Source organism: Bradysia coprophila, unplaced genomic scaffold, assembly GCF_014529535.1.
Source record: "Bradysia coprophila strain Holo2 unplaced genomic scaffold, BU_Bcop_v1 contig_232, whole genome shotgun sequence".
NCBI lineage: Eukaryota > Metazoa > Arthropoda > Insecta > Diptera > Sciaridae > Bradysia > Bradysia coprophila.
The window spans coordinates 17,633,241-17,658,118 of NW_023503493.1; the positions used below are offsets into that span (position 1 = coordinate 17,633,241).

At 37.2% G+C, this 24,878-nt stretch overlaps 2 protein-coding genes across 3 annotated transcripts in view; both read left to right on the plus strand.

The window, feature by feature from the left end:
- Positions 1–24,848, plus strand: part of LOC119075565 — a 34,738-nt gene extending 9,890 nt beyond the window's left edge. Inside the window, exons 38-84 of the mRNA XM_037182033.1 lie at positions 50–648; positions 717–938; positions 1,003–1,138; positions 3,609–3,749; positions 3,815–3,904; positions 4,157–4,347; positions 5,123–5,368; positions 5,440–5,790; positions 5,846–5,950; positions 6,022–6,276; positions 7,292–7,451; positions 10,058–10,430; positions 10,490–11,226; positions 11,304–11,551; positions 11,607–11,684; positions 11,754–11,864; positions 12,103–12,310; positions 12,376–12,528; positions 12,854–12,934; positions 13,254–13,334; positions 14,014–14,049; positions 14,114–14,194; positions 14,257–14,418; positions 15,065–15,189; positions 15,326–15,461; positions 15,521–15,547; positions 16,235–16,323; positions 17,739–17,802; positions 18,440–18,493; positions 18,554–18,687; positions 18,897–19,049; positions 19,910–20,080; positions 20,787–20,823; positions 21,123–21,239; positions 21,509–21,643; positions 21,699–21,725; positions 21,918–22,142; positions 22,244–22,315; positions 22,400–22,462; positions 22,521–22,607; positions 22,672–22,734; positions 22,848–23,000; positions 23,388–23,531; positions 23,591–23,644; positions 23,709–24,065; positions 24,127–24,533; positions 24,592–24,848. Of these exons, the coding sequence (XP_037037928.1) occupies positions 50–648; positions 717–938; positions 1,003–1,138; positions 3,609–3,749; positions 3,815–3,904; positions 4,157–4,347; positions 5,123–5,368; positions 5,440–5,790; positions 5,846–5,950; positions 6,022–6,276; positions 7,292–7,451; positions 10,058–10,430; positions 10,490–11,226; positions 11,304–11,551; positions 11,607–11,684; positions 11,754–11,864; positions 12,103–12,310; positions 12,376–12,528; positions 12,854–12,934; positions 13,254–13,334; positions 14,014–14,049; positions 14,114–14,194; positions 14,257–14,418; positions 15,065–15,189; positions 15,326–15,461; positions 15,521–15,547; positions 16,235–16,323; positions 17,739–17,802; positions 18,440–18,493; positions 18,554–18,687; positions 18,897–19,049; positions 19,910–20,080; positions 20,787–20,823; positions 21,123–21,239; positions 21,509–21,643; positions 21,699–21,725; positions 21,918–22,142; positions 22,244–22,315; positions 22,400–22,462; positions 22,521–22,607; positions 22,672–22,734; positions 22,848–23,000; positions 23,388–23,531; positions 23,591–23,644; positions 23,709–24,065; positions 24,127–24,533; positions 24,592–24,735 (7,883 nt within the window). The 3' untranslated portion in view covers positions 24,736–24,848. The remainder of the gene's footprint in view (positions 1–49; positions 649–716; positions 939–1,002; positions 1,139–3,608; positions 3,750–3,814; positions 3,905–4,156; positions 4,348–5,122; positions 5,369–5,439; positions 5,791–5,845; positions 5,951–6,021; positions 6,277–7,291; positions 7,452–10,057; positions 10,431–10,489; positions 11,227–11,303; positions 11,552–11,606; positions 11,685–11,753; positions 11,865–12,102; positions 12,311–12,375; positions 12,529–12,853; positions 12,935–13,253; positions 13,335–14,013; positions 14,050–14,113; positions 14,195–14,256; positions 14,419–15,064; positions 15,190–15,325; positions 15,462–15,520; positions 15,548–16,234; positions 16,324–17,738; positions 17,803–18,439; positions 18,494–18,553; positions 18,688–18,896; positions 19,050–19,909; positions 20,081–20,786; positions 20,824–21,122; positions 21,240–21,508; positions 21,644–21,698; positions 21,726–21,917; positions 22,143–22,243; positions 22,316–22,399; positions 22,463–22,520; positions 22,608–22,671; positions 22,735–22,847; positions 23,001–23,387; positions 23,532–23,590; positions 23,645–23,708; positions 24,066–24,126; positions 24,534–24,591) is intronic.
- On the plus strand, positions 3,183–6,533 carry LOC119077101 (gelsolin-like). 2 transcript variants are annotated; one of them, XM_037184259.1, is made up of 11 exons: positions 3,186–3,373; positions 3,430–3,504; positions 3,560–3,749; positions 3,815–4,347; positions 4,410–4,574; positions 5,009–5,087; positions 5,145–5,368; positions 5,440–5,790; positions 5,846–5,950; positions 6,022–6,276; positions 6,335–6,533. In XM_037184259.1, exons 1-11 carry the CDS (start codon positions 3,290–3,292, stop codon positions 6,461–6,463), a joined length of 2,190 nt encoding a protein of 729 aa, XP_037040154.1. In that variant the 5' UTR covers positions 3,186–3,289; the 3' UTR covers positions 6,464–6,533. The 2 variants fall into 2 exon arrangements, with proteins under 2 accessions (XP_037040155.1, XP_037040154.1); XM_037184260.1 differs by lacking the exon at positions 6,335–6,533 and having other exon boundaries at positions 3,183–3,373; positions 6,006–6,175.
- Positions 24,849–24,878: the final 30 nt, after the last annotated feature.

The window sequence follows — 24,878 nt, forward strand, 5'->3', positions numbered from 1 at the left end:
GTACATTCGTTACGATGTACGTATACTATATTGTTGTCATATTTTGTAGGAATGATGGGACCAAAAGGACCGCAAGGTCCTCCAGGAAATACTGGACCACAAGGAGTTGCCGGACAAATTGGGCCACGTGGTCCTCCTGGAAACGAGGGAAAACCTGGAGTTATTGGTTCTCAAGGGCCGCCGGGACCTCCTGGACCACCTGGAGAAGGTATTGGCTATGATGCAGCAACTTTAGCAGCGTTGTTTGGTCGACCATCTGGCAACAGCAAAGGACCTGATCCGAATGATCAGCCATTCAATATTTTCGGTGAAAATGGCATAACTGATGAAGAAGCGCGAGCATTAGTACTTAAGGCGTACGAACAAATAAAAGTACAATTCGAACGATTCAAGAAACCCGACGGTCAAAAACAATCACCAGCTAAAACATGCAAAGATCTTTTTATAGCCCATCCAGACCTAAAATCAGGTCAATATTGGATTGATCCCAACGAAGGCGATATACGTGATGCAATTTTAGTCTTTTGCGATTTGGACAGTGACAAAAAAGCATCGTGTGTCATACCACAGCCACGACGTTCTGGTAACATAACATATCGAGGAAGGGATAGTGATGTTTGGTTAGGTGAAATGGATAATGGAATGAAGGTAAAATCTAAGCTTAGGACAATGTTGGATAATGCTATCAACTCTAGTATTAACTATTTTCCGTGAAGATGACTTATAAAGCTGACAGTAACCAGTTGGGATTCTTGCAAATACTTTCCAGCCATGCATCTCAAAATATTACTTTTCATTGCAAGAACATTGTGGCTAATTTCGATAAGAATCGAAACACGTACCGTTACGGTCTTAAGCTGCTTGCCTGGAATGATGCAGAGATAACTGCAAGAGGATCACAAAGACTTAAATACAATGTTATCGAAGACGGATGTCAAGTGAGAACCTGTCTTTGGATTTTTCTGGTGATATAACTGATTTCTTTTTGTGTACTTATTTTAGGAGTACACGTCTGCTTGGCAGAAGACAGTGTTGAGCTACACAACCGAAAAGGCAACTAGATTGCCATTTATAGACGTTAATATTCGGGATGTTAGTAGTAAGGATCATCAGTTTTGGATTGAGGTCGGATCAGTTTGTTTCTATTAATAATAAAGTCAATAAAGCCACTTAAAAAATTTGATCTGTTTGATATGGATGGAGATGTTTTTGGTATAGCACTGCTTCTAGCATTACTGTAGGAAATATTAGGAGGCTGATAGTATCAGGTAGGCATGGCCGAAAATGATTTTGTTTATCAATGATTATTACTTATTACCGACTATCGATAATTCTTTCTACCGAAAATTAATCAAAAAAATATCGATTATAATTACCAAAATATTGATATTGTGATAAAACAATAAAAATACTAACAAATACAAATACAGGCAGGAATGTTATCATTTTTGTCCATTCGAATAAGAAAAAATTAATAATTATTAAAATATCGATTTTTTGATTATCATCGATAATTATCAAATTATTGATAATGATACGATTATTCCTTTTGATTGATAATATCGATAGAACATCTCCCACGTTTAATTAGAATAGACTTTGCAACTCTTTCGTACAGACAGTAGTCATGATTTCTTCCAATACGCCTCAAAAGGACCAAACCCTTCGATCTCGTCGCATGACGAACAACAACTAACAAAGCTCCCTTTAGGGAGTTATAACTCACCATAGCGAATGGCAAAGTAAATCAATGGATTCCTTGTGAAATAATGTTGAATTTAATCCTCTTATTCAGCTGTTGTATTGTTTTGTTTCAACCAATGTTGAAAAAACAAAAAGAAAAAAAAAGTTCAATAAAATAGTGGTTAACGTTAAATGTGGCACACAATGACTTCATTTTTGCTCGTCTCGTTGGTCGAGTTGGATAGGCGCTGGATTTATGAACCAGAGGTTGCTAGTTCAGCCCAGCTGTGGACATTATGAGCAAAAATGCTTTCACTTCAGATTTTGATGTCTAGTATGTTTCACTAAATAAAAATTCAATAAAATACACAGAATCAATCTATTTGAAAATTGTTCATGTACATTCTAATTATGCAAGTGATGGTGCTATAATATTCTTAGAGAATCTTTGATTATTGTGATTAAGATTTCCTTATTTTTTCCTTTTCAATTTTGAATTTCCAATTACCTGTAAATTTTGGAATTACACCTCTTGTGCTAAAAAATAGTCTAACAATTTCCCAAGACTGTTGGAAATCTTTGTATGTAATTTGGATTTGTGTCCACTCCCACATAATATTAGTTATTTACGTATCGATTGAGGAGGCCGAAAGAGTTACGTATTAAGTTTTGTATGCTTGCTAAGAGGACCGAAAGTAAAGAAATGTCAATTCAAGGGGCGAAAGCGAAAGCTTTCGCCCCGCGAATTGACAGCTTTACTTTCGGCCCTCTTAGCAAGCATACAAACTCATTTGCAACCATCAACTCATTCTACATCAACAGTTCTTTTTCTGCATACCAACTTCGTACAACCCGAGACGAAAAGCTCAGGGGCGCAGATCGCAACAACCAGGACCTTTTTACAACAATTGACTTTTGAAGAAGTACCTTCGGGAGTTTAAGCAGAGCTATAGCTCTTCCCTTACCCGCACATCACGCAAAGTGGCGAAAAGAAGAAAAATCTGTTTTAACCTAGAGAACTAGCGGCGGCCCTAGGATTTTTTGGAAATATCTTTCAATAAGGTAAAGTTACCTATTTCCAGCAGTAGATGGCAAAATAAAAAAATCATGCAAACTTTAAAATACTAGTCCAAGTTAAAAGTTTGCTGTTTAAAAGTTTTGTGTAAGAGGCTGGCGGAAGCAACTGAAGATGGTCAGATAACTCTGACATATGACCGTCGCCGCTAGTTCTCCACTTCTCCAGGTCGAAACAGCTTTTTATTCTTTTTTCCACTGTTTTAAGCGATGGAAAGGGAAGAGCTGTAGCTCTGTTTGTCGTGCCGAAGGGTATTACCTTAAAAGTCAATTGTTGTGGAAAGGTCGTGATTGTTGCGATAGGCGTCCCTGAGCTTTTCGTCTCGGGTTCGGTTGAACGAAGTTGGTTCGAAATGGGTCTGTTTCTCAACGTTGATTCCATCGGCCTGAATTTTGTTTTTTTTTTTTCTTCAACCATGAACTTGTAACACAGTAAGCTTTGGAGTCATTCGTTCATTATATTTTTTCTAAAAATTCAAATCGATTTACTCTTTTTTGGCTGCTTCTTTTTTTTAAATTAAATTATAAAAAAATGGACAAAATTAACAGTAGCAAAGTTAAGGATGTTTTCAAAAATGTTGGAAGAATGAAAGGCCTGGAAATATGGCGCATAGAGGTGAGTTCATAAGCTTTGACGAGTTTTGTTGGCTCATCTTTCCACTTTTCGGTCAGAAATTCGAAGCTGTGCCATGGCCTAAAAGTGAATTTGGTAAATTTTACACGGGTGATTCGTACGTGATTTTGAGCGTAAGTACAAGTTTAGTGTTGAGCGGCAGTTGGGTTTATTATTTTCAACTGATAGACGAAAGAAACCAACGGTGTCTTGTCCAATGATATTCATTACTGGATAGGCAATGAGTCTACTCAGGATAAGTACGGTGCTGCAGCCATTTATACAGTTCATTTGGGCGATCAACTAAGCGACCGGGCGCCACAACACAGAGAAACGCAAGAACATGAGTCGAGTCTATTTCAAAGCTATTTCAAAAAAGGTGCACGGTCATTTACATATCACCCAACGTATCAACTACAACGTAAACGTTCTACATCTCAATAGGAATCCGGTATTTGGATGGTGGTACAGATAGTGGTTTTAATAAAGTAACTACGAATGCTGAAGGTGAACCACGTTTGTTCCGCATGAAGGGTAAACGAAATGTTCGCATACGTCAAGTACCACTAACTATCCAGTCGATGAATCAGCATGATTACTTTTTACTCGACTCTGGTCGTAAAATATTTGTCTATCCGCCAAAGATGATGAACAATTTTCAAAAAACGAAAGCGAACGAAATTGCGAAACAAATACGGGATCAAGATCATAACGGAAGAGCCAGTGTTCACATTTTAGATCATCCGATTTCGTACGATGACCGGAAAGAGTTTTTTGGTATTTTAGGGTGTACATCATCGAACCCTGCAATACCGGACGTACAAGAAGAAGACGACGATGATGTTATTGAAATGAAAGAAAATGCTACAATTACGTTGTACAATGCAACGACGAAGCCTGGATATTTCACTACTTCTACGGGTGGATTGTTGAAGATTTCTTCTAAGCCATTGAGGCAAGAGATGCTGAAGACCGATGTAAGTGGAAATGGTTCCCGATGTTGGCCTCATTTCTTCTAAAAAATTGTTACTAAAAATAGATTTGTTCAATTTTGGACACCGGAATCGGAATTTTTGTGTGGATTGGCAAAGAAGCAAGTACCGAAGACAAGGCGCTCGCTATGTCGAAAGCTCAAGAATTTATTACTGCAAATAAGTATCCCAATTGGACGCAACTTCACAGAATAGTGGAAGGGGCAGAACCGGTAAAATCCAACATTCTTTTTCTTAAATCTAGAACCTTAGTGCTAATAGTGCTAATTAAAGAAAGAATTTGAGGAAGAGTACATATAGTCGATGTACAGTTTACTGTGTTATAGCCATTTGTGTACAGATGTTTAGTTGATATGTATTAACGAAGTAAATACAGTTGCGGTCAGGTTAACATTCAAATTGCTTGTCCCTGACTGTAGCCTTCAAAGATCGACATATCCTAATTACTTCCGATTCGATTTTCGACGAGTGACGACTTTAAAATAGACTCTACTTCCACCAAGGTTCAATTCAAGCAATATTTTGAAACATGGAAAGAAACCCTCATGTGCATTGACTTTGCGAAAGGGTTACATTATCTAAATTCAACTGAACCAATTCTCGGATGAAAATGACTACATTAAAATGCCCATTTTTCCATACCAAGGTTCAATTCAAACAATATTTCGCAACATGGAGAGAAAGCCAACAACATCGTATTCAACATAAAAAGATCGCTGGGAAAGGTCGGTTCAATTCGTATTTAAGGAATATTGACCAGTCAGTGATGGTAACTCTTTTAGACTCGGTCGAATTTCATCCATCGACATTGCATAAAAAGAAGAGTGGCCGTGGTGGTTTTATGACGGATGACAATGGAAAAGGAAATGTCGAACTGTGGCGTGTCCAAAATCGTGAGCTGGTCGTTGTTCGACAGGAAATGCAAGGAATGTTCTTTGATAGAAATTGCTATCTGATCAAATACAGTGCGCTCAATAAAGGAGGTAGCGTCATATACTTTTGGCAGGTGTGTTGAAATAGAAAAATCGTTTCAAGGACGAAGATTCATCATGTTTTGTGTTCCTCTACTACGTGAAGGGAAAGCATGCGTCTGTATTAGACAAAGGTGCGTCTGCAATATTGACGGTTAACATGGCTGAAAAAATGGAAAGTGGAGCCGTCCAAGTTCTGGTGAATCAAGGCTATGAACCGCGTCATTTTTTAAAAATATTCATGGGAAAGTTTGTAATTTCCTGTGGCAGCGCCGAGGAGTTTCTGAAGAACAAGGACAGTGGTATCAAACCGAACGAGAATCGACTGTTCAAAATTCGCGGTACTAATGAATATAACGTCCATGCCGAGCAGATGAAGGCAGTCGCTGCCTCTTTAGCGTCTGATGACACGTTTATTATGAGCACTCCTGCTACCACTTATGTCTGGATGGGAGTTGTAAGTTCATGTGATTGGAATTTGTCATTTTTCTCAATAAGTTCATGCACTTTAGGGTACATCGGAAGCTGAGAAGGAAATGGCTAAAAACAACGTGGAACGTATATCACCGGGTAGTAATGCAATCATAATTCAAGAGGGAGCCGAACCCCCCGAATTTGTAAGACGATTTTTTATTAATTTAAACCTCGATTTAAACATAAAGTTGATTCAAGACTGATCTTAATTTAGTGGAAAGCACTTGGCGGTAAAGGTGACTATGACCGAGAGTTGGACAAACCAGGTGCTCCGTTCTTGGACACTCGTTTATTTCATTGCAAAGTGAGGAATGACGGCAAGTTTGTGGTACGGGAAATTTTGAATTTTTATCAAGACGATTTGGACATCGACGATGTATTCATATTGGATGGCGGCGATGAAATCTACGTGTGGGAGGGAATAGACTGTTCGGAAGAAGAAAAGGAGAAATCGATGCAATTGGCCAACGTAATGCTCGTCGTTTTTTGGTCATTTTCGATCAGTTTGACATTAATTTTTTCTGCAGACTTACATTCAAACTGAACCATCTGCTCGGACACCGGCATCAGTGAATATCATTACCATTCAGCAGGGTAATGAGCCCAAAAGCTTCAAACAACTCTTCCCGAAATGGAAGAATAACTTTTGGAAATGAACCATCTTAGCATCCTGGGTGTCAGCACAGCCGCGCCTGAACATCATTCGAATGGGTTGTAGCGGGCCTCCACCAATGTGACGCCAATGAATCTTTGGTGCAACAACTAAACATTAAGTCGACCACATATCATCAAAACTGTTAGTACACATGTATGTAGACAGGGTCAGCAGTATTTCCATCTTTTTGATAGAAGTTTTTGAAATTAAATTTTTTTTTTGGTTGAATTTCATCATTATCTTCATTAGATTTTAGTCTCAGTGTGTCAGTTCGTGGTTGAACATCGTCTTCGGTACTGTTTAAGAAACGTTTTATCAGTCAAAGGGTTTCCTTGGGCAAATATTTTGTCTGTACGTACAAAGAATAGAGTCGAGAGGTGTCTGAAGAATTACCAACTTAAGACGCGGTTTTAAGCAAAAAAGATTTTTTGAAATTAAAAATTCACTTAAATTTGGATGTAAAATGTTCCACATTGAATCGCATTGAACAGAGCGACACCAAAAAGTGTTGATAAAAAGACATGACTTCTTCTGAAAGTTCAACGGTTATCTGAACTATGAAATAGTAAAATTTTTACATTTTTTTAAATAAATAATTTCGTTTGAATAGCATTTGAAATGGATGTAGAAAGTACAGTGTAAGATGAGATTTTGGAAAAATTAGCGACCGCGAAGCAATTTTTTAATGGAAATGTGAAAAGATTTCTTATTCCATTCGATACCAAAATTTGGACTACGAAAGTTAGAGATTTAAAAAAAAAAACGGAAACGGAAGTGAGAGTGAGACTCAGATAAGAAAGTATTGAACGAACAAAATTGAAAACAACAGCCTGTGATTTGTGCTTTACAGTTTGATTTATTTGACGATGAAATGATAGTGCCCATGCGACTAACAATGACTTCACGGATAAAGAAGCATTTTCTGTCGACGTTCGTGATGGCCGTATTTATGATGCCGTCTGTTCAGATGCGAGCAGATCCAGATGAGAGTAAGTTTTCAAACGTAAACGTGATTTAAAACTAGGTTCCTCGTAAATAGTTCTCTAAGCTCCCACTCTGATCCGCGATTAACCATGATTGATGAGAATGTTTCATGTCGATTGGTAAGTAAGTGACTTACGACGATTGTCCTAGTTAATCGAAAATGTACATACCATTCGGTACGTTGCATATCTAATGAGTTCTGAATTTTGTTTAAAGTGTAATCTTGCGTGAGTAAAGAAATTTAAAGACCTCATAGACCTTAAAGACCTGCGGCCTCTAAACACACCTACTGCATAGGTAGATAGATTAGAATTTTGGGAGACTTCTTCAATTGAGAAGGAGGAACCCAGATCAAAGGTCATTTTGTCTAGTGCCTAAAAAGCGTATTAATCACCGAGTTGCATAAATAACTATCGCTCGTTGAAATAGAACCTACATTGATTCGGTACTTTAAATTGACTTTCGACTTTAGTTTCCAGAGTTGTTAGAGTTGAAAAAGTTCGAAGTAGGCCGTGAGTGTGGATGGTCGCGAAAATTTTTGCTCCTTGAAACTAAATTTAAAATCAAAATAAAATCGTCTAATTATCACTAAATATTAATTAAACCGTCTCGAAAGTATCTTGGACGGATGCGCCTTGCTTAACAGTGAAATTTGCACGAAGTGGCTCTTTGTTTTGAGACTTTCGCAGTAAACTAATTTTCTGTCTGGCTTCATAAAAGACTTGCAGATCGCGATACCGTAGTTGAGGATTACTTAAGTCAAAAATTGTGATGCACTGATGCACGGGAAGCTATGTTTTAAGATTGCGAGAGATGGTTGCCCCGTCTTGGCTTTGCTCCATATCCCACTCAAAAATGCATAGGCGAAATTTCAAGCACTACCAGTTATTTTGAGCTCGAGCAGTTGGTTCATCTCCCCACTGCCACTTACGATGGACATCCATTGGATTGGACTATTAAAAGCTTTTTTGGCGGATAAGAGATAGAAAAATGAATTTGAGAGCAAGTCTACATCAAAACTGTTAATTTACTCTACGAGCTGTACATGAATATCAATGAATTTGGGTGGATGAATGGAATGGTTTAAATATTGGAATCAATGCTGGTAATAGCTACGATCTTCACTTTTTTGCATATTTTATTATGACGACAAATCGATGGGGCAAACAAGGTACTAACTTGAATGAATAGATGCAACTGACTCAGGTAAATCAGGTCCTCTGATTACAGGTAATTTCAATGAAGACTATGTTCAACTATATTGAGACAAATTTAGTAGCTAGTCCGGCCACAAGTCGAGCGACGGTGGTTGTTGTTAGTTTTAAGTTGTACATGTCAAGTTGCGGGCCAGCGCTGTTATTTTTGGACTCACGTCCATTATATAACTTGGAGGATCAAAAGGTGGTTCTGTCGGTAAAACTTGGTTCTACCAAAGTTCCAACGTTCATATCCTTCTGGTCGTGTGCAAAGGCACCAGGCTTGATTGTGTCAGGTCAGGTCAGGTCAGGTCAGAGTTGTTAGAGTTGACAATGATGAATTCAGTGTTGGTTCAGCAATAACATTTTAATTTCAATGTTGAACCTTATTTAACACAGTCCTTCAATCAGCAAAATTTGTATTTTATACAAAAGCTTTCCGATAAAGCTCCGTTTCATCTCAATACCGGTGCAATGTCCATGAATAGATAAAAAGAAATCGCTGGTACTGTGACCATTCAATACAGTTGATTATTTAATCGTAAATGACGTAATCTTATTTCGTAACTCGACTCACTTGGTCATGAAGAGGGGACAAAAAAGCTTGTATGATGTATACGTATATTCCCGAAATAAGATAGCCAAAACTACTTACTTCCACTCGTAACAAGTTCATTGTGTTATAGATTATATATATTTAAAAAAGTCTGTTATTAATTCGTTGTTTACAGTGTTATCAAACATATGATGATTTGATGGTGTCACATGCGTTTTGTTGGTATAGCAACTTCTGATAAGTATTCAAAGCACTAGATGTGAAGCGGTTACAAACAGCTTCCTAATAAAAATCTCCGCGTTAGCGAAGTGTGCTTTGTACAATACAGAGAAGCAAAATGAAGTCGTCAAGCTTCAGATTTTCCTTTATTAATTTAAAAGTTTTCTCAGAACATAATTTTTGTGAAAATATTTCCTTCTGCATTTGCTATGCATTTGATTACCGTAGGTTGTTGCAGCAAAATTTATATAAAAAAAATTATAAATGAAGTCCAAAAAAGTCCTTCAAGTCAAACATAGACAGGAAGGATCACAATTACATTACATTGTTTGTTCTACAAGTTGTTGAGACTCTTCCGGCATAATTCAAAGTCACTAATTTCTACCGAATTTTCAACTAAATGATACGTCTCTTTCGCGCGCGTTACATATGTTTTTCATGATTGATCCCTTACAATTAAAGGATTAGCCTCAATACAAAAGGATAGTTTTAGATATTATTCAGTTTAAATTGCATACAAATTGAAGATTGAGGATTTAAAGTAGGATTTAGAACAAGTACTTCGGAAATCATTTTACAAAATTGTATTAATTCTACACCTTGTTTGTGTGAATCAAACCTAATCCAATTCATTTTGTAGCTCATCTGGTCAATCTCATCACAGCACTCAGTATGCCCGATCTGCCACTAATAGTAAATAAGACAGAGGGCATGTGTGGTGATCGAAATAGTCACACAACTGCCTACAGCATCAATGAAAAAACCATATTAACTGCGATATCTTCAGACGTTTTCCGAATTGGATTTCCGAAAGACTTTTCAATATTAACGGTCATACGCTCAACTCGTTCCGTTCGGAATGTATATCCATTATTTTCGATGTACTCGCAGTCCACCGAAAGAGTTTTATCATTGATGGTCGGATCGGACATTCAACTGTATTACCAGGACACTAATGGCACTCCAGTACGTAATACCATTGTCAGTTTCGGCATTGGATTTTCCGATGAAAAGTATAATCGAAATCTGAACGCACGGCTTATTGGTTTATTAACGAAAATCTATCACTTAGATGGCATCGCATTGGCGTAACGGCAAAGGGAGATTCAGTAACTTTAGTACTCGATTGTGTTCATCAAATAACTAAACAATTAGATCGCGGTGCTAATTCGATAGTTCCCACAAATGGTCTGCTTTTGGCAGGAAAACAATTGAATGAGGATGAAGAGTTTTTCATCGGTGACATTGAAATGCTGTCGATCGCTGACTCGCCGGATGCCGCCTATCACATCTGCACAAAATACGCACCGGATTGTTTAAGTGGACACATTAACACTTTTTCCAGTAGTCAAGATAAGTATGATTCAGGCTCGTCCAGAACAACATCGTCTAGATCATCATCTCGCACCACGTCAACACGCGGAAGCAGTAAAAAGAAAAAGCAAAGTATTGGTACTGCTCGAGCAGATAAAAATTCGGCTAACACCCGACAGTCATCCCATCAATCAAATCAGAAAGAATCGGTAGCACAAATAAGTGCAGCTTCCAGATCAAGTCAAATTGATCGCTCCAGTCAATACGAATTAGATGGTCAACATAACGGAAGACAACATAAAGTCTCTATACAATCAAACTATTCAGAAAGCAATTTGGCACAGAAAAATTTAAAGTCAAACAACAGAAGCAATTCCACTTACGTATCAGATAGTGCGACTTACAATGATGACTACTTCGATTCTATTGACGAATCTTTTTACGATGAAGGTGACCTATACAAAGTTAGTTCTAATTTTACAAATGAACGTACAGGTAATAGATAGATTCTACTGTCGAAACAACAGCTAAACCTACATTAAATTTGCTTTGTCATTTCTTTCATTTCGTAGTTCCGGTAACTCAAAAATATGCAATCATTAGCGACTTCGGTGAGGAGTCTGCAACAACAGTAGGAAGTCCTGCGTCATATGGTTTTACAACGGAAAACGTAAATAATGATTTCTACAGCGCAAGAAGCGATTCCAGAGTTAGGCGTGGACCGAAAGGAGATAGAGGTGAAAAGGGTGAACCAGGACGAGATGGTTTGAACGGTATTACTGGACCCGCAGGACCTCCAGGACACGTCTTCATGTTACCGGTAAACATTTTTTGGAATAAATATTTTTCATTCTTTCTTTTGATCGTGCAAACAGATTAATCAGAATTCTGGCAATGAGAAAGGGCCCGATATACATGCCGACATGTTTCGTCAAATGTTGTCCGAGCATATGGTAATGTTGCAATCATCTAATTATGCTTAAATGGAACGGGTTGAAAATAAATTTGCAGTTCCATTACAGACAGCGATGCGTGGTGCAGACGGCCCGATGGGATTAACTGGAATTCCTGGACCAGTTGGACCTCCGGGAGCTGATGGAGTTAAAGGACAGCAAGGAGAACAAGGAGACGTTGTACGTAATTATCTAATCAATCTAGGTTTACAGTGAATAGATTACGTAGTTTCCTTTCGGCGATTCGAATACAAGGTCAGAACCTTGATATAAACTCAAAATAAAACACAAGGATATTACTGGCCCACTTCAGGTGCTTCACTTCAAATCTCTATTGGAGAAGTCTATGGTTTCGGTTGAATTTAGAATCGTTTATGTTTAAGGGTTTCGCTCTATTTAATTTGTATACACTTATCAGGGCCAGCGAGGTCTTCAAGGAGGTCCTGGTCCAATCGGAAGTGAAGGAAGACGTGGTATAGCTGGAAGAGACGGAGAACGAGGTCCATCTGGACCGATGGGATCAAAAGGTGAAATTGGACCGATCGGGATGCCTGGTCCATTTGGTGAAAAAGGAGATCGAGGTAGAATTGGCTTAACAGGAGAAAAAGGTGAACAAGGTCATGAAGGTGCGTAGTATGAAGAGTGATAACTAGAAAAGAATATGTGACGTCGAAAATATTTATCGTTTAAGGTATCCAAGGAGAAGAGGGTCCTTCTGGGGCTACCGGATTGCCTGGAGAAATGGGACCACGTGGTTTTATTGGTCCGAGAGGCTTTCCTGGTCCGCCTGGAATTCCTGGAGCAGTTGGAGCTGAAGGTCCAGCCGGATCAAAAGGCAATCCAGGTATTTCTTCAATTTCTGTCATAAATAGCTTGCTTAAGTTAATAGGTATTTATGCTACTGGAGCTGTAAGATACCGGTTTCTAGTTCTAGTAGCATAAATAGTTGTGTATATCGAGTGTGTGAAAGTTTGCTTGCTTACCGTAAAGTGCACGTACACTTTACAGTAGAGAGATATATAAAATGATTGCCTCCGCTGTTGGAAATTTATAAGAATCGAAAATTTGAATCAAATTCTTTCATTTCATTTTCGTTACCACATGAGAACAACATAAAGAAATCGGCTTGTTGCCTTCTTTAAATGAAAATGTCCTTTTCTTAATAATAGGCGCACAGGGACAACCAGGGCCGCCAGGAATGACAGGACCACCAGGAGCTGTCGGTGCTCCAGGACCACAAGGAAATTTAGGTAAGAAAATAATAGGAAAGTGCGGTTTGGAAACTAAAGCTCAAATATAATAGATTTTCTTATAATTCTATGACATTTCATTAACATTACTATTACTGATGACAGCGCTCTATTTTTTTGTGAACCAACTCCAATTCTATGACATTTCATGGATTTCACTAGAGTGAAGTTATTTCACCAGAAAATAGAGAATGAAGCACTGAAGAAAGGTTGGGCCGCTACAATCGGAAAATATTTTGTTTGAAACTATTTTCATCGATAATCAGAATTTACATTCCACTTTATGAACCTACTCTAATAACCTAAATTAACTTTTCAGGCCCACCAGGACAGCCAGGCCCTGCGGGAAAGTCTGGTTTGCCCGGCCTTCCTGGCGCCGATGGTTCAATCGGACGATCTGGTGAGTGATTGAATGGTTTTTACCCTAATTTATTTTATCCTTTATTTCCCTACGTTTTCCTTTCGATTCGTTTTATATTCATCTTATTACGAACAGAAAATAGCAAAATAAAGGTTTCTCAGCACCAAAAACAGATTGATTATTGTTTATTATATTGAATGAAATAAAAATGGTTTTTGAACAAATACACGAAAATAAAACAGTTGACATTAGTACCACGTCTAGTTTTCCAATAAGTAAGGAATTGTGATTTGTCTCATAAAATTATGACGATTTGTAAAAGTTTTACATATCAATCACTAAAATATTTTTAAAACTGTAAAGTTAGTACAAAAAAACCTAGTCCTAACTGCAGCCAATCTCGCGTGGCGAAAGTGAAACAGTCCATGTAGACTTGTAGACCTCTTCCCGCATATGGGGAAGAGTTGTTTAGTATCTCGAAGAAGGATTACAAGCATACACTTGATTTTTAAGTTTATTGGAGAAGTGAGTATAAAAATACAAAAATAAAAAAGAATACGCCTGACGTTTGTCTTATTTATGAACCTTTATTCTAATTATTTTAAATTATTATTTTAAATCAATCTAACGCATAGATTTTTTCAACTGACATTATTTATCTATTTTAATATTTGATACCCATCTATGAGAACTGGACTGAAAAAAATATAATTTCCAGGCTCACCTGGAAAGCCTGGTGAAAAGGGTCATGAAGGTTGGTAGTTTCATTCTCCAACTTATACGAATTACACTTTACGAATCGATTATACTGTACTCAGGTCCACCTGGAAGTCAAGGAGCTGTTGGTCTTCCTGGACCCAGAGGCATAAAAGGTGATGATGGATTGAGGGGCATAAATGGTAATAGTTTATTTAACGTTCTAATAGGAAATAACTTTAAAAATGTGAGTGTTGTCATCTAGGTGATGTCGGAGACAAAGGTGCCCGTGGTTTAGATGGCGAGAAGGGTGATTTAGGTCCAATTGGTGAAAAAGGACTCCCAGGTCCAATGGGATCTCCGGGAATAGAAGGACCAGAGGGTCCAAAGGGATTAGAAGGACCAAGGGGCGAAACTGGTTCAGTAGGTATGTGAACATTACGAAAACATTAAAACAATTGTGGTAGCTACGACCTGCGCAGGCGTGCTGAATTACTCCAAGTCTCGCAGAAAATATATATTTCAAGAACGAACGGTTACGATCTGATAATTTTCTTTTCTGAAATTTGTACGGAACAGCCTTTGATAAACTACCAATAATAAAAATAGAAATGTAATCTAAGTTTTTTTTTGAAAATGTTCGTCTGCCTAGTTTCTGTTTCAACAGACTTTATATCATTTTGTAACCAAATAAATAAATTATTTTATTTTATTTCGAAGTTTGATAAGCTTAAATTTAGCTTACAATAGTGTTCAAAAGTTGCAAAAATCTGTAACAAATGACTTTTAATGAAACAATAATAATGATAATAATGATTGTAGTTTATGCCAAACTTCATTACTATAACTAAAGTGTGATATTCAATTGGCTAGTACTTGCATGTAACGGTTTCTGACTAGTGTGCAATTTTTAAGTTGATATGTTCAAGGTCACGCCAGAATGCTTATTTTTCCGTAAAGCAATGTAAAACCTTGTATTGTGTTGTGCAACGGAAAAGTTGCCGGCGTGGCCATTACCGACCTTATTAAAATAATATATAGAATGTTATAGTAAAATTTTCTGTGGTACACAGGCAGTCCTGGAGAAAAGGGCAAACAAGGTTTACAAGGCTTTATAGGATATCCAGGCAATGCTGGAGAAAAGGGAGATAAAGGAGCGACAGGACCACATGGTAACCCTGGATTGAAAGGTGAAAGAGTAAGTTTTTTCGCAGATTGTACATTTTTGTAACACTATTTTGTACAACTCTCAAAATTTTAAAGAAAAATTGTGAAATTTGTTCATTTTTCCGCGTTTAAAGAAGATATCAAAAAGCTATTCTGTGTTTTCTCAGGGTGAACTAGGAGCTGAAGGAAAAATTGGTGAAGCCGGTCCGAGAGGCTTTAGGGGTTCGAGAGGTAGGCGAGGAAACGATGGCTTGCCAGGTCCAAAAGGAGACACTGGTCAACCTGGCTCTCCAGGATTAACTGGTGAGAATTATTCGATCGATGCTGTCGGAGCAAAATATTAAAAAATACTCTTTCCGCAGGTGAGCCTGGTCCACAGGGTGCTGAAGGTATGACAATAAATAACCAATAATTTAATTTATTTTAAAATTTAAAGTTATTATGAACTCACTTCAAGCAAATGTAGAAGCACAGATGACAAATAGAGTACTTCTACATAATAATAAAATATGAAATCATTTTTCACATTTGTTTACAGTGCTAAAATTTGATTGATACACTGTCGTCAAGTTTCAATACTCTATTTAGAGTACCACTCATGCTTGAAGTGCGTTGTTATCATCTTTCATTTATTCTAATAAGGAATGTAACATACGTAAAATTAATGATGTTATTGTATAGCGCTGCAAAAATGATTATTTTGCTCTGATTTATTTTAACGGGTTAATTATAACTTGTCTTCGGGTATTATTTTGGAACAAATTGAACGATACCGATTTTCTATTTAAATATTGACTTGGGGTGCTAGGGGTATCTATCCAAATACTTGTTTCTCTTTCAACATCTTACGGTGCGAGGGAGAGGACCGAAGACCGGTTTATTGTAACTTGGCTTGTTTTACTTGTCGAAATATTCTGTTCTCTTTCATCATAAAACTCTATTGGACATCATTTTGGCAACTCGCATCAACCCAGAATATTGATCAGTTTTTCATAATGTGATGGATGTTGTTGTTCTGACCAATATTTCATATTTAATAACTGAACAATGTACGCAACATATTACAACTTAAACAGGCAGACGTGGATATATTGGTATGCCAGGGCCTATGGGAAACAACGGTAAAGATGGATTACCAGGACCTGTCGGAGAACGAGGAATGCAGGTAGGACCTTTAATTAAATACTTATTTACAATAAATGTACTAAAGCGAGATATAGATTTTATAGAAAGTTTTCTATTGCCTGTCGTATCTTATTATCCCACAAAAACCTCAAAGAGGAAAAGGTGACGCTAGTGTAGTAAAAATTAAACTTCCAAAACATTTGATATCGGTTTTGGTGACGCATTCTGCGCCTCAACGTAATCAATTTTAACCAAGAAAATTTTAACAAGAAAATATGTCAACGAGAAGTTTACCGATGAGATTTTACAACGAAAGCTTTACAAAAAAAAAATGCGTCACAAAGTGGCAGATGATTATTGTCGTATGAGGGGTTTCCTCAGCGTCTGCCACTTGTGACGCATTTTTTTTTTTTTTGTAAAGCTTTCGTTGTAAAATCTCATCGGTAAACTTCTCGTTGACATATTTTATTGTTAAAATTTTCTTGGTTAAAATTGATTACGTTGAGGCGCAGAATCTATTTTTATACAATTCTGAACTTATCTCTTCGATCGCAAAAACACTTCTTTTTCCAACTTGGAATCTTTCCGTGCAATGGTCAGAATACTTCTGAATTTAAATATTTTTTCGATCAACCTTTCGGTTCGATCGACTTTCACATTTTGCACACTTTTGTGTGATCAGCATTTTGATGTGAGTGCATTTGCACTTCACATCCGTCCAACCTCGATATCGATTTCGTGGACGTTTCATATATTTCCCATGACATACGATTCCGAATATTTCGGAATGACGCGGATCAATGATCACAATTTTTTTTAGTTCGGTTCAGTTTTTATAATAGCTTTTCATCCAAGGTCTCAACTCAACTTTAACTTTCTTCTCGACGTAAAGGCGTTTTGTTGGTTCCTAGGAAATTCATCGCTTCGCGAAATATAACGTAAAGGAGTTTAGTTCGTCCCTACCTAATTCATCTTTTTACGAAATGATTAAAAAAATTTATTGTACATAAATTGCGTTTTAACACGCCGAGCGATCCACCCATTGCCCCGTAGCGAATGGGTGGGTCGGGCGCCGGAACGGTCGGTAACTTAGGAGTTAATTTTTTTTTCTCTCGCATCGTCTAATTAGTCTGTGTAATTTTCTTTATATAAATATAAATATCTGATTATTCACCAAATCACCTTACATTTCTAATATCACTCAGTTTTTCATTTTCGTTCTATACACAGCTTAGAACATACTGAACATACTGAGAATACCATAGAAGAATTTTATTGAAAAAAGTACTATTTTCGACCTGAACTATTACAAGCGTTCAGGTCGAAAATAGTACTAATATTTCGTGTATTGTCTCATTTTTACCCGCAAAGTGTTGCTACTATTTAAATGAAATTTAGTGTAAAACCAGTACTGTTTAAAAGATTTTAATACGAAATCTTCCGTTTACATTATAGGGTGACATAGGACAGCAAGGGCCACCAGGTGCACCTGGTGTTGTTGGACCGAGAGGACCACCAGGTTAGTTACCTTGATTTGATGAACTTTTTGATATATATAGACAAAAGACTGGTGTCTTTAAAAAATTAGTAATTTTACCGATTTTTTTTAAATTCATGTGGAATACATATATAATGGGCAACATCACTAAAAGCCAACACAAACCGTGAACTTGGTTTTTGCCTAACTGACTGAATGACAATACCAACGAACAATTATATGTAACATAAAGAGACGTTATCGGTACTAAATCCAAGACGAAACCTAATAACCAATTCAATCAGATGTCAATAACCTGATGAAGTGAATTATTTGTGTTGCGGTTGAGTTTCGAACCCACAACTAGCAATTCAATGTGAAGTCTCGACTTACACACTGCGCTATTGAGGACCTATCTCAGATATCTCAGTAATCGATAGACTGTAATGAATTTTGAGAATAAAAAGCATAAATTTTTGACAATATCTTCCGAACCATATTGCCGCTTGACTTTACATCGGGCTCAAAATTCAGGAAGAAAAATGTATCAAAATCGGTTCAGTAGTTCCTGAGATATCGGTGATACGCTCTTTAGTGATGGTGCCCACGATGTAATGAAAGGGGGTAGATGTTTCTGCAAAGTGTCGCATTGTCATAATGTTTCATACACTCGTTACAGGTGAATCTGGAAAAGAAGGTCAAGCAGGTCCTCCAGGTCTAATGGGTTCGCCAGGTTTGTAATTTTAAATAATTGTTTTTTTTTTGCATTTCTTTTCTAATAGTATTTTATTAGGAACGCCTGGAAAACCGGGTGAATCTGGTAAAGATGGTTTTCCTGGCCCTCCTGGACAAATTGGATTATCGGGTCCGCCGGGTTCGCCAGGTTTGCAAGGATTTACAGGAGAAAGAGGACATAATGGCGCACCGGTAATTGCTACACTTATTTTGGCGATAGATTTAAAAATGTTTTTAGCAGATTGTAGAATATACAATGAATTGATACTTTTTGTTTGACGTGTGGCAAAGTAACTTAAATATTTATGTCAATTAAAGGCTTAAGTGACATTTTCCTATTTTTATAAATAACATTCTTTCATCTTTCATGAATCATTTTGTTAAAATTGAAACTGTAACAGGGACTACCAGGTATGAAAGGTGAAACCGGTCCCGTTGGACCCACTGGTCCAATTGGAGATAAGGGACAACAAGGAGACATAGGAGTAATGGGCCCAATTGGTCCAGAAGGTAAAAGAGGACTTCCAGGCAGCCCAGGACCAGGAGGAGCTAAGGTTTGTAATGAATGAGTAATTTTGGAAATATTTCATTCGAACTGTTTTTTGTTTGAAGGTCGTATGATTATAATTAAACCAATTATCATTACCATTTTATCTCAAAAAAACGTCATAGAAATCATTGAATCAGGAAAAAAACGTTTTCTTGAAGAGATACTATTCTCAATGCTTGACGCGAAATATCAACACAAGAAATATTTACGTAAACATTGTCTTCACTAACAGACTTTTTAGTGTAAGAAAACTAATTATGGTTGAAATAAATGTATTTTGTCCAAAGAGAAGAGAGTAAAAAGAAAATTTCTTCAAAGAAAATCCTTTGATACGCTGAGAACTTGAAATTTTTTGTGGATCTTTAATGGCTAACGGCGGAGATATATACTAGGCCATCTAGCGTCTAAAAAATAAAAGTTGTAGAACAAATGTATTTCGTATTGGATATTCTAAAAATATGATGTAGGTTTCAAACCGTAGACTTATGTGAGACAGTGTCTAGTCATAATACAAAGACCTGCAGTGCATTCAATTAATTGGTTCCGTTGGAAAAATCAATTCATAGCCGAGATTGATATCAGCTAACCTTGTTTCATAACATGAATTTATGTGATTAATTATGTTGAAAACAATGAATTAGTTGCGACTTTTGGTATTCGATTAGCTCTTAAATAAAGTGATTCATATTGTCCAGATTTTTTTAATTATTTAAGTGGATCATAAGTTAACTTCAATCGCTAGACAACACCTTTTCATTTTACGAATAGATATAAAAATGCAATCGAACTACGTCATTTTTAGACCCAAAATATTTACAGTCATAAATGGTAAATGGTAATTTATCGTTGTTATTGTCATATTAGGGCGAACGTGGAGAGCCAGGTCCTATTGGAGCGATTGGTCGTGACGGATTGCCGGGAAGCGTCGGTTTGCCTGGTGCTGCTGGACCAGTTGGTCCACCAGGTGAGGATGGAGATAAAGGAGAAGTCGGTCCACCCGGTGAGAAAGGGTTTAAAGGATCGCAAGGACTTGAGGTATGTTGGTTAAATATTTTCTAAACGAAAGGGCGTTTTAAGAAACAATTTACAGTTTTCAGTTAAGTTCTCCTTTCCTACATTGTTGAATTTCTCAATCTCAATCTTTCTATTATCTCAAGTCATTTTCAAGTTTTATTTAAAAGTCTTAAACTGTACTGGCGATTTTTTTAGTGTGTTTTGCATCTCACTTTTTATCCACAACGCATTTATGTCACTACTTTCAACTTAAAATTTTAATTTGTCTCTTTCACCGATTTGAGACATAGTTTCTTCAAAAGGAACATATTGTACATGAAAATTGTCATAAATACAGGATTTATAAATCATACATAGAAAACTATAACATCTCTGGAACGTTAAAATAGACATTGACGAGAGTTCTACACCTAACAGATGTCAATATTTTCTATACAACTTCGAAAGCTCCGACCGCTGTCTGAAAGCTCGATCAACAGGTATTCAAAAGCCGAGTCAAAAGCTGTGACAGCTACAAACTTAATCTATCAGCACCATAGCACTGCTCCGAGCATTTAAACTGAATTAGGAGACGTCAAATTTACATTTCAGATTTTTTCTTGAATTTTTGTTTTACTCTATTTTTTTAATCAATTTTAATTCGATACAGATCTGAGCTATACTTTTCGACATTGTTACTGAAAATTGAAAGTTAATAAGCAATCAATATTTGTAACATATTTTTTAGGGGCCAATGGGGCCGCAAGGACCACAAGGACAAAGAGGTATTGTAATAAACAAATGTAGTGCATAGATTAAAGCATTTTAAACCTTACAGACGGCTATTGAATTTTGTTATACTCCTTTTCGCTTACGTATTTTAATATATTCATTCAAAATCTTTTACTTGATTTTTTAAAATACATTTTGCCTTGCTATCAACAGCCGTCTCTAAAATGGCTAAAAGCTGAAATTATGTTGAAGTATTAAGTATAATTGACAATTGGACAACTGTTCAACAGAAGATCGTGCTGTAATTAGTAATTCGTTATAGTTGTAAATGGTTATTATCGTTTCTTTGAAGGTGAACCGGGAAGCGCCGGACTTCCTGGAGACAAAGGTCCACCAGGTTTGATTGGTCGTACGGGCAACAAAGGTGAAGATGGCCCACCTGGATTAGTTGGACCAATTGGAATGACTGGTACAAATATTAAAAAATGCACAACGTAGGTGTGCTTCAAATTCAAAATTTAAAGCAGAGAATAGTAGAAATTAGTGACCAATTTTTGGCCGAATCGAGAAAAATATGCATCACGGTAATGTGCGTGTCAATTAGCCAAATAAGTCACTAAATTTTACTCTGCAGATTCTAACGTAACTTCGTTTTTATTTTAAAATTGAAATCATTTGAATTCGAAGCCTATGTTGTGAATTGTAAAAAAACTCAAAACTCAATTATTTCATTCGTAGGACCTCAAGGTCTACCTGGATTGGCTGGATTGAAGGGAGAAAAGGGCGATGAAGGTCTGAAAGGACCTATTGGCGCTCAAGGTTTGCCAGGAGAACAAGGAAAAAGAGGAGCGAAAGGCTCTGAAGGAATTCAAGGTAATGTCCTGAACTAGTTTCGATCCTTTTCATTTATTAATTAGCAATTTTTCAGGAAATACTGGCACACCGGGAGGTCAAGGTGAGTCTATAAACTAGTATTTAAAGATAAATTAGCTTTTGTAAAAGTTCTGATCTTTTTTTAACGAACCTTACCATCTGATTTGGATTTTGTTATTCTGTGTTTTCTGATTTTGTAAACTTAATTCAATGAAGAAAAGTAAAGTTTAATGTCGCTTTTGCTTCCGTTGCCTAATTTATTAAACGGCTTTAGGTCCAATTGGTGAACCTGGTTCAATGGGTCCTAGAGGCTTGGTAGGTCCTATAGGGAAAGATGGAGAGAAGGGTAATCCTGGACAAAAAGGAGAAGAAGGAAGATCCGGTATTCAAGGTCCAATTGGAAGGCCTGGATTACCTGGCTCTGAAGGCCCAAAAGGTGTTAGAGGTCCAGTCGGTCATCCTGGAATGCGTGGTGAACCGGGTTTGCAAGGAGTGAAAGGTAAACGTCCTGAAAAAATTATCTGAAAAAATTCAATTTCTCTGGCATCATAACACAATAACAAAAATGAAATTTCATTTTAAATATACAAAATGTAACAGGGGAGCCAGGAACGGATGGTGAAGAAGGAAAGCCTGGAAACGTTGGTCCACCAGGAAGCATAGGACCTCAAGGTAAGCTTGATTATTTCAAAAATGAAGTAGAATGTCGCTGATCTGTAAATCTAAGATAGACAAAAACGGTCCTATACATTTCAGGTAAACCTGGTGAAACTGGTCCAATTGGTAAACCAGGGATTGTTGGACCAGCTGGAGATCAAGGTATAACACAGTAAGCAGTTCTATTTTAGGATTATATTTCATATACATATTCATGAAGGAATGCCTGGACCTCCTGGTGAAAAAGGTGATAGAGGACCACAAGGCGTTGGAATAATGGGTCCGCCAGGCTCCGATGGTTTACAAGGTTTGGATAGGTTGTTTTTCTTGTTTTGATGAAAGAGCTAAAAAAATATTTAATTCAATTTCAGGTGAAACGGGAAAAGACGGCAGTCCTGGTCCCCCAGGATTAGCTGGAGAAGTAGGATTGCCTGGTAAGTTAGATGGTTTTTTTTTAAGTACAAAACATACTTTTTCCCGTCGTAATTTAATTGAAACCTATTTAAAAAAATGGACAGTATTTTTTCTTATAAAACGTATTCAACAGGTAAGCAAGGTGCAATGGGTCTGGATGGAAAAATTGGCGAACAAGGTCCGAGAGGTTTTAAGGGTGACAGAGGCAGACGTGGATCGAAAGGACACCGTGGAGACATTGGAATAGCTGGAACGAAAGGCGATATCGGGGATGCTGGGATTAAAGGTGAAGTGTGTTTTAACTGAACAAACGAAAACACTGAAGGAACACTCAAATAAAGATTTCCCTTTCTTGACTCTTCTTTCTTCGAGTCTCAATGATTTTTTGACTTCATAAAACCTAAAATTGAACATCTAAAATATAATCGATTTTGCTTGAGTGTTTTATACAATCCTATTTATTCAGAGTGGTCAATGTTTGAAGTTTGAAAATTGTGATAAGAAATTCGATTCGCTTCGATTCATCGAAAGAAAATATAATAAATTTAGAACGATGAAAGAATACACCTAAATATTTAACATTCCTGACATTCACTGCAAAAAATAAATAAAAAGAAAACCGCAAACAATATGCTTGTAGCTATCTCGTAATAAAGTCCTAAATCCAATTCAGGAGAGAAAGGTGAACAGGGACTAGATGGGCCAAAAGGCGAAATTGGCTCAGTGGGTCCAGTTGGAGCGAAAGGAAGTGAAGGATCTCCCGGTCCAGTTGGTGTTCCAGGTCCATTGGGACCGAAAGGATCAGAAGGAATTGCTGGTTAGTTTCACACATGTTACATAAAAATTTGTTTGACTAGAAAACAAAATTAATTTCAGGCACGAAAGGTGAAACAGGACCAATGGGCCCTGCAGGACCGCCGGGTCCACCAGGTTTGTGAATATTCAATGAAAATGTTCAAACAGGCCATAAACTAAAAGTATCTTCCTAAAACAGCTGATGCGCCATTACTTCCGCCAGAATTGTTATTCAGGATGAACAACGGCGAGGCGAATAAAGGAGAGGATCGAATGAAGCGTGACGCAGATTTCGTAAACGATGATTTTGTATACGATGATGAGATCGCTAGGTATCCAACCGATGAAATGGTTGATGCTCACAGTAAGGCTAAGATGAAGAAGAAGTCAAAGTCCCCCAAGAAGGACGAACTGGGAAGCAAGTTCGTTGACATGTACAGTACAATATATGCAATGAAACAAGAAATGGATCGCATTCGGCGGCCTGTTGGAACAAAAGATAATCCAGTCAGAACGTGCAAAGATTTATATTTCGGTCATCCACAATTCGAAGATGGTAAGTCTTCGATAAAATCTGATGCAGTGCTTTGTGTACAGTTATTTTCTTATTCCATTAGGTTGGTATTGGATCGATCCAAATCTTGGCATGCCAGATGATGCAGTCTACGTGTTTTGCAATTTAACGGCAAAGGGTGAAACGTGTATTTATCCGGACAAAGACCGTGCCGTACTTCCATCCTACATTCAATGGCGAAAAGAGGATGACAACGATTGGTATTCGAATTTGAAAGACGGTTTTCAAGTTACATACGATTCCATTGGATCGGTGCAAATGACGTTCTTACGTCTGTTGTCACAGGAAGGCTATCAAAATTTTACCTACAAATGTATTAACAGTGCGGCTTGGTTCAACGCTGAATTGAAAAACTTTGATTCTGCCATCAAATTTCTGGGAGACAATGAAATGGAAATCGGTTATGACACCGATAAACTGAAACCAAATATTTTGGTTGATGGGTGCAAGGTAAATCTGTGTAGTTAGGCCTCTAGTCTAAATTTAATTTATTGTTTGTTATATTTAGTCCGGCAAAAGTATCAGCGAAACGATATTTGAGATACGAACAACAAAACTGTCATATTTGCCGCTGATAGACTTTTCACCGAAAGACTATGGACGCCCAAATCAGGCTTTCGGATTCAGCGTTGGACCGTTCTGCTTAAAGTAGTCGAGGACATTGCGGTTACATTTGACATTGAACCATTATTTCAAAGGTTAAATTCTTAATTTGTTGGTAAATTGAAATTTTTTAAATATTTATTGATGATTGCACGAATAGTGGAAGAAAAATATTGATGTGAAATGTAACTA

What these genes read in the sequence shown, in the direction of transcription:
- LOC119077101 (XM_037184259.1), top strand. Translation starts at nt 3,290, where the DNA reads ATGGACAAAATTAACAGTAGCAAAGTTAAGGATGTTTTCAAAAATGTT. An exon ending in ATTCGTACGTGATTTTGAGC is followed by an intron (nt 3,505 to 3,559) that starts GTAAGTACAAGT and finishes TTCAACTGATAG; the next exon opens with ACGAAAGAAACCAACGGTGT. An exon ending in TCAAAGCTATTTCAAAAAAG is followed by an intron (nt 3,750 to 3,814) that starts GTGCACGGTCAT and finishes ACATCTCAATAG; the next exon opens with GAATCCGGTATTTGGATGGT.